This window comes from Drosophila subpulchrella, unplaced genomic scaffold (genome assembly GCF_014743375.2).
Source record: "Drosophila subpulchrella strain 33 F10 #4 breed RU33 unplaced genomic scaffold, RU_Dsub_v1.1 Primary Assembly Seq16, whole genome shotgun sequence".
In the NCBI taxonomy this organism is placed as follows: Eukaryota; Metazoa; Arthropoda; class Insecta; order Diptera; family Drosophilidae; genus Drosophila; species Drosophila subpulchrella.
The window spans coordinates 2,759,137-2,767,437 of NW_023665498.1; the positions used below are offsets into that span (position 1 = coordinate 2,759,137).

An 8,301-nucleotide genomic window follows, 5' to 3' on the forward strand; every position below is an offset into this window, starting at 1 on the left:
TCATGAGTTGATCAAATGTATTATTTTCATATAGGTGGACCTGTCTTGGAAAGTACGTTGTGTCTAATTCTGACTTTAGTTTTGCCTCCAAAACTATTTCGGTGTTTGTTGTCAATTGATGATTTATATTGACCGAGATAAGAGAATTGACAAAGTAGGGGAGGGGAAATTCGTATGAGTAATTTTTAAAGAAACTTTGAGGTACATAGATTCGCAAGGTCTAAATCTCAACCAAAACAGTTTAGTTTGTAATACATTTTTTGCACATTTAAGGGGGGAGAACAAGATTTCATTGAATATTTGTGTTAGATTAATGAAAAATATATAATTGTATCCGTTACTCGTAGAGTAAAAGGGTATACAAGATTCGTCGGAAAGTATGTATGAGGTAGAAGTTTGTCTCGTCAATACCAATCGATTGACCCAAAAAAAGTTTGCCACGCCCACTCTAACGCCCATAACGCTTAAATCTGTCTGCCGCCCACATAATATAGTGAGATAGCGGGTAGGTGGCGCATTACAATCTAGCTTTGCTGCTTGCATATCTCCATCTCCCTTTGGTCCCTTTAGCTGAGTAACGGGTATCTGATAGTCGATGTACTCGACTAGAGCGGTCTTCCTTGTTTTTTCAATGAAATGCATTACACCTTACACCTTAGCGCTAAGCCGCTTTATATTGATGCACATAAGAAACGTAAGCTAAAGGGGTGCTCTGAGATTTCTGTGGCACCCTCGCTATCCAAACGTATTGTATTTACTAATATTTAATAAGACATACAAAAAAACATTGAGACGGACGCATATTTTCTTCCATAAATAACAAAATATCCAGAATAATGAATGTGTATGTATGTACGTTCATATATATGTAAATAAAGCGAAACTCGTTTCGCAAAGAACAATGAAACCTACACAACTTTTTTGATTACATACCCATTTTTAGAAGTAATTTTGAAAAACTTTCGATTATAAACAAGGAGTAAGTGTTAAATTAATTAAATGGAAGGCGTACAACAATGTTGTGCACAAGCAGCTGTTTACGTTCACTTCTGAACTGGTTCTGAATAGAGCTGTGAAAACATCTATGGTACAATCGATACTATCAGTGGTGAGCCTTTCGGCGGCAGTATCAATGCTTTTCAACTAGCACGATACTATGATGCAGCTTACACCCTCTTCGCATAGAGCCTATCCGTTGAACGAGGTTGTGTTTTTGAGAAATGTGAATTTCCGATTCCCACATCTGCCATCTTTAAGGGGCTGCTCTAAACAGCTGTGGCTATTCAAAATCTACATGTTGCTTCGGCGTCTTCCATTTTCAAATGTTCTTTGTCACCATTGTTTACGTTTTCGTGGTAAATTTTTTATTTGGTGGATGGATATCTGTGGGAAGAGGGTATTAACGAAAAAAACTTTTTACTGTTTCATAATTTTTTTTTCTTCTGGGGATGCGCATGATAAGAACATTTTCATCTGGGCATTGCGCTTCTTCCAAATTACAATTTAATTTTAATTATTGGTTATTAAATACTAGTGGTACCTGGTGATTAATTGATGGATGCAATGGAAGGGAATGAAGCCTGTAATATACTCAATAAAATATATTTTTTCCCCTCCTTGTTTTACCGGGCGGTAGCCGTAGGAGCAAGAGGCAAATAGGCGGCTAACGCGTTTCGTTGGGTCCATTTTTCACCACGTTTCTCCGATAAGCTAAGGAAATACCAGAAAAAGTACCTGATTTTTTAGTGAATTCCCATGAACGCCTCTAGTCACCGCCCAAAAAAAATAAGAAATTTTAACTTTGCAGAAGAGGCGTGGAAATGAAAATTATAAATGGAAGGAACAAAAAATTGCCTTCAGAGGTAGTCAGTGCAGATGAAAAAGGACGCCCAACCAAAGCTGTTGCTTAGTATTATGGGACTTGACCCACAGGAAGCAATATTACAAAAGAGAAAATCGGCAGAAGAATGGAAGAGCTGGAGGTAATGCAATGAAAAAGCCCGAGTGAGACTTCGCTCCCTACATGGACAAGAAGTCCGTGCACCACGTTCCTCACAAAGAAAGTAGGTTCCGGCTAGATTTAGTTACGTTTTACTAATATAAATAATATGTTTTGCAGAACCACCAGTCATACGATCTCCGACGAGCTCTCCATTGGGGAATCGTTGGACTCCACCATCACCGGCTGTGCTTCTATAGGGAGGAGATACTACTTATTTACATAAGTAAAACAAGACTATCAGATACCCGTTACTCAGCTAAAGGGGCCAAATGGAAATGGAGATATGCACGCAGCAAAGACAGATTTAAACGTTATGGGCGTTAGAGGGGGCGTGGCAAATTCTTTTTTGTATCAATCATTAGGTATTGACGAAACCAAAATATTTCAGCTAAAATTTTGTATCTAGCATGAAAGTTGTGGGCGCCACAGGCTTGGGCGGTTTGTGGGCGTTAGAGTGGGCGTGGCAATCTTGTTTGACGAGGCCAATACATATCAGTTACAATTTGTTTTCTAGCATGAAAATTGTGGGCCCCACGGCTTGTGGGCGTGACACCCTGCTAAAACAAACTTGCGCTGCGCAAGAAGCTCAGGAATCTACATACCAAATCCCAACTTTTGTAGTTTCCGAAATCTCAGCGTTCATCCGGACGGACAGACAGACATGGCTAGATCGACTCGGCTAGTGATCCTGATCCAGAATATATATACTTTATGGGGTCGGAAACGCTTCCTTCTACCTGTTACATACTTTCCGATGAATCTAGTATACCCTTTTACTCTATGAGTAACGGGTATAAGTATCTTTCCAGATATTTGGAAAAACTGATGATGAAATCGACAAGTGAAAGAGTTAAAGAATCCGTTTAAATATGGTGGAGGGACAAAACTTGAGCACACAACCAGGGAGTGGCAGTTGCTAAATCACTTAAAAGATAGAGAATTTGACCTATTTAAGTGATTAGGGTATTTAAAAATTGGCTCAGAAAGCGTACTATAAGAAGTTGGAAGAACTCAGCCAAAATCCGCAATTTCAGAATCCTCGATTCCTTAATTGAGTTTAAACGTACCGTTGAAAGCAATGATGATGACTTTCGCTTAGCATTATCAAAGTACTAAAACTGCCGCGAATCCTTTTAACATTCAAAATTACATCCGTTTTAATACATACATAATCGTTCCAATAAGAGCATTGTACATTCAGAGTTTTCCGATTTTAAGAAAATTAAAAAATAACTACAGATATATTAAGATAATGTTTCATTTCAAATTAGTAGCGGATATGCCTTGCCAAAAACGAAAAATATCGATTTTTTTATTATTTTGACATTAATTTTGCGATCCTTCCTATTGCAGCTATTGTAGCCCTATTTATACCCATTACTCGTAGAGTAAAAGGGTAACTAGATTCGTCGGAAAGTATGTAACAGGCAGAAGGAAGCGTTTCCGACCCCATAAGTATATATATTCTTGATCAGGATCACTAGCCGAGTCGATCTAGCCATGTCCGTCTGTCCGTATGAACGCTGAGATCTCGGAAACTATAAGAGCCACAATACTGGGATTAGGCATGCAGATTCCTGAGATTCCTGCGCAGCGCAAGTTTGTTTCAGCAGAGTGCCACGCCCACTTTAACACACAAACCGCCCAAAACAGTGACTCCTACAGTTTTTTACTAGAACAAAAATTTAAACTGAAATTTATTATTCTCATCAATACCTATCGATTGTTTTTTTGGATCAATCGATAGGTATTGACAAGACCAATACATTTCAGTTTGTATCTAGCATGAAAATTGTGGGCGCCACAGGTTTGGGCGGCTTGTGGGCGTTAGAGTGGGCGTGGCATATTCGCGTGACAAACTTGCGCTGCGCTCAAGCCTACGGAACCTAAATCTGAAATCCCATTTCTCTATCTTTGATATTTTTCGAGATATCCGCGTTCATATTTACGATTTTTTGAAGTTTGTGGGCGTTCAAGTGGGCGTGGCAACCTTTTTTTTTGGGTCATTCGATAGGTATTGATGAGAACAATACATTTCAGTTAAAATTTTTATTCTAGCATGAAAACTGTAGGAACCACAGCTTTGGGCTGTTTGTGGGCGTTAGAGTGGGCGTGGCACTCTGCTGAAATAAACTTGCGCTGCGTAAGAAGCTCAGCAATCTGCACGCCTAATCTCAGTAGCCTAGCTCTTATAGTTTCCAAGATCTCAGCGTTCATCCGGACGGACAGACGGACATGGCTAGATCGACTCGGCTAGTGATCCTGATCAAGAATATATATACTTTATGGGGTCGGAAACGCTTCCTTCTGCCTGTTACATACTTTCCGACGAATCTAGTATACCCTTTTACTCTACGAGTAATGGGTATAAATAGATGGAATGTTCAACGAATGTTTTTATTTATGTAAATTAGTAGTTTAAAGCTTCCTTCTCCGTCTCCATCTTTCCCGCTCCACCGCAATCCACCTCCGAGTCCCAAAAGGCATATTGGACCTAGAGGAAGTGGGAGCCGGATTGGGAACGGGGTTGATTCTCTGATGCTGCAGGAAGTCGCCCAGCATCCTGGCAGTGGCTGGCTATGGCTTCTCCAACTGTTTCTTAGCGGGCGCCCTATTTTCCTCCTCCCTATAGAAGCCAGCGGGTCCTCCAGCTCAGCTTAAGCTGCCAAGTAGCTGGTGGTGGTGGTGTCCGGAGTCCTAATGGAGAGGTCGTCGGAGATCGTATTACTTGTGGTTTTGCTAAAAAGATACTTCTATTAGTACAACGCAACGTAATTCTTTTTTCCAGATCTTACTTATTTGCGAGGACACGCCCGGCAGGATGTCCCACTCGGCATGTTCCAGCACTTTGCCTTCGCCTTTGCACGAACACCGCCAAAGATTAAATCTCTTCTTCTTTGGGCCGCGGCTAACGCCGTTCATCAAATCTCTCGCTAAATGTGATATTTTTTCTGGTATTTCCATAGCTTATCTGAAAAACAGACCCGACGAAAAGCGTTAGCCGCGTATTTGCCACTCGCTCACTCCTATGGTTAGCTCGCGGTTTTCGTCGATGTGAGTACTAGGCTTTAATAACTATTGAATTTCTAAAGGAATACCCCCAGTATATAAGATAAAGATCGGAGGGTTTGTCCCGCGTAGTCCTGCGTCTGCGCTGTGCAGCTCTGTGTCCTGCTGCTTCTCCTGATGTATCTCGTCCTAGGCCAGGTGCTGGAACGACGATTAGGTTGGCGGTAATACAGCGCAGCACTCCACTTCGAATATGAAGTGTCAGCATATCACTGTTGGTCGTTCTTAACGCAGATCGCTGAACTCAAATGTGGCGCATCAGCATTACTCAGGAAAGCTAATTGATAACTAGAGTAATACATTGTGCAATATTATACTTAGTTGTTAACTACCCCCTCGGGCATACTAAAGTTGTCAGTGGCCTTTTGTAGTTCCATAGAGGCTCGTCTTATCCTTAGCACCAGAAAAAGGATGAGAGAGCCGATCAGTCCAACGTTCAAAACCACACCATCTGCGAACCAAAGTTTGGGCGAGCCTGCTGCATCTAATTCCTCTTTGAAGTCTTGGATGAATCGCAAATTTTCGTTGTTCATCCGGTGAAGAAAAGGTATGCTTAAAACTGGGTCGTGGCCGATGATGTTCAGTAGCGGTGACCTAACAATGCCAGGCTGCTTGCTTTGCATCTTTCGCAAGTTCACAAATTTGGTGCCGTTGATTGTTGCAGAACACTTCTGCGCCATTGTCTGTTTGGATGCGGGCTGTCGCCTCATTGATAATTACGACTCCGTCATCTACGGGCATTATCGCCCTCAGGTGGCTAGGTTGAGTGTAGCAATGGGCAGTGTTTCCTGCGTGGAGCGAACGCGCACAGGTTTCTTGTCGAGACCGTTCGCAAAAGGTGTTGTGTGTGGTCTCAGTGCATTCTGTGATTACGAACGTATCCTCTTCACATTCCGCCAGTGTGTTTTCGTCGAGACGTAGGACGACTTGTTGGTGAGACACAGGGTAGACGGTGACCTTCTTATATCTGAGTTTGACTTTTGGAAAGGCTATTAATACATGAATTATGTTTTTGGACTTAAGGACTCTTATTTTGGAAGCTTCTATCAAACTAACTATTGGAATGTCTTGTTCGATTAGTGATTTCAAATCAACGTGATCAAGAGTAGAAGGGTATACAATGTTGGATTTTGGCAAAGTAATAGTGAGAATTAAATTTTGAATTTCTGTGCTTAGCATCCTATTTCTTGCCAAAAGTGCTTCGAATAGATGTGGGGTGTCAATTAAATCGTTCTTACGGGCTTTTATAATATTGTTGATGGTGTCCGTTAGTTTGTTTATCTGTTTCTGAGTTTCGGAATTTATGGCAATCTGTCTAGAATTGGACTCTACTAGTTGCACCTCGGTGATTCTGATCTTCAAGAAATCTGCTGCATCAGGTGTGCCTGCAACCACCTTTAGTGCAGTACCCAAGAAGTCTAAGCTTCTAGCAACTCTATGGTGTATTTCGAGAACGGACAAAAGGGTTCTTAGATGGTCTGTATCGACGTCTAGCAACTTACGCATATGCGAGTGCGGAAAGGAATCGGACAATTTTTCTGTTTCATCTATCATATTGCTATACTCAGAGAGGTTACTTGAGTGTCTCAAATAATCTCTTTGTTTGAACACTAACACCTCACCGTCTAGTACCGGGATGTAGTCAGCGTGCGAAAAGTCGGTGATCCGTGCATTGGCCGCTGCCAGGGAGATTAGCAATGTGAGGGAAAACCTGAAATCCAAGCATAGCGTAAGATGGGGTGTTTAAACTTTCTTAAATTGACTTACTAACTAATTGTAGAAGACCACCTATTTGAGGTTGTCCTTGTGGACCACCCTCCCCTTAATAAGGACAGCCGTTCCGAGGTCTGCTTCCACTTGTTGTTCTCTAACCTCTTATTGTTTTTTTGGTATACCTTTTCCCCTACCTCAAAGGTACGGTTCTGTCTGGAGTTGTTACATCTTTTGATATTATCTTCTTGAGCTTTTACCAAAGCACATTGTGCCCAGATGCACATTGTGCCCAGCATGAACAATCTCAATTGGTTTTTCACGAGTGACTGAGTGTATGGTCCTGTTGTACTATACCGTACCCCTCAGGATTAGCTCTACCGTATCATTGACTTTCTTGTCCAGCTTTAAACATCTAGCGATTTCTGCCAAGGTGCTATGAAAGCGTTCAACTTGACCTTTCGACGACCTATGCAAGGGGGCGCATTTACAACGTCAATGCCATAGGTATTTCTAAGCATGGAGGTGATCGTTTCTGAGTTGAAGGCAGCTTCATTATCGCAAAATATTGTTTTGGTCTTGGGGAAAAAGTTTAATAGCTGCAATAATGGACCAGTGATGTCGACAATCGATACAATCGATTGACTGCAAACTTAAAGAACTTGTCAATGCATGTCAAGAATTGTTTTTTATCGGTCGAAAAGATATCAATGTGCAACATTTCGCCGGTGCAACTTGGGATAGGTGTTACCCCGAGCTCTTGTCTTTTAGGGTGCCTGTCATATTTTGCTTTGGTACAGACTCGGCAGTTTGTAACCACTTCCTTGGCTAAGTTGTTCATATTAGGAAAATAATAGTCGCGAAGGACTTGTTTCACATTTTCCTGTGCCGCTCTGTGCGCACGATTGTGCTCAGCTGTGATAAGCTCTAACTGATCATTTTTATCAGTTATATCTTGCACGAAATTTTTGCAGTACCGAAATTGGGTTGGGTAGGCAGGTCGCAGTGCACAGCGTTAACGACGACTGTGTTCACGCGCTCTTTAAGATACTTTAAAATGCTGCCTTTGTCGTTGAAATTGATAAAATGACGAGTTTTGCTGCGAAACATCACCAGATTCCGATTTAACGGGAAACGTGCTTCTTCAAGAACAATCTGGTTCCTAAAGCAGTTTAGTGGCTTGTCGGTAGCCTCGATTGTGTAGGTCAGAGAGATTTCGCTGTGAACGGTCGCATCGTTAGACTTAGGCTCATCTTGCAGAGCGTTAAGATTTTGTCTGGAAAAGGCATCAGCAACAAAATTTTCTTTGCCTGGTTTGTAGAAAACTTTGGCATTGTGCTGGTCTATGTACGCCTTCCATCTTTTTATTTTGGCGTTTGTGTTCTTGTCAGCTACCGCGAATGTGAGCGGCTGGTGATCAGTGAAAATGTTAATTTCCCTGGACCCATAAAGAAAATTTTACAATTTTCCCAAAGCCCAAACAATAGCTAACAATTCTCTCTCATTAGTGGCGTAGTTTA

General features: G+C 41.6%; 1 protein-coding gene across 4 annotated transcripts in view; it reads right to left on the reverse strand.

The window, feature by feature from the left end:
- Window positions 1-1,662, reverse strand: part of LOC119559042 (rabankyrin-5) — a 140,829-nt gene extending 139,167 nt beyond the window's left edge. For 2 of the 4 annotated variants that reach the window (XM_037872170.1, XM_037872171.1), the window contains exon 1: window positions 934-1,080. In XM_037872170.1, the coding sequence (XP_037728098.1) occupies window positions 934-937 (4 nt within the window). In that variant the 5' untranslated portion in view covers window positions 938-1,080. Of the gene's footprint in view, window positions 1-933; window positions 1,384-1,540 lie in introns of those variants that run through there. The other 2 variants (XM_037872172.1, XM_037872169.1) reach the window with 2 other exon arrangements.
- Window positions 1,663-8,301: the final 6,639 nt, after the last annotated feature.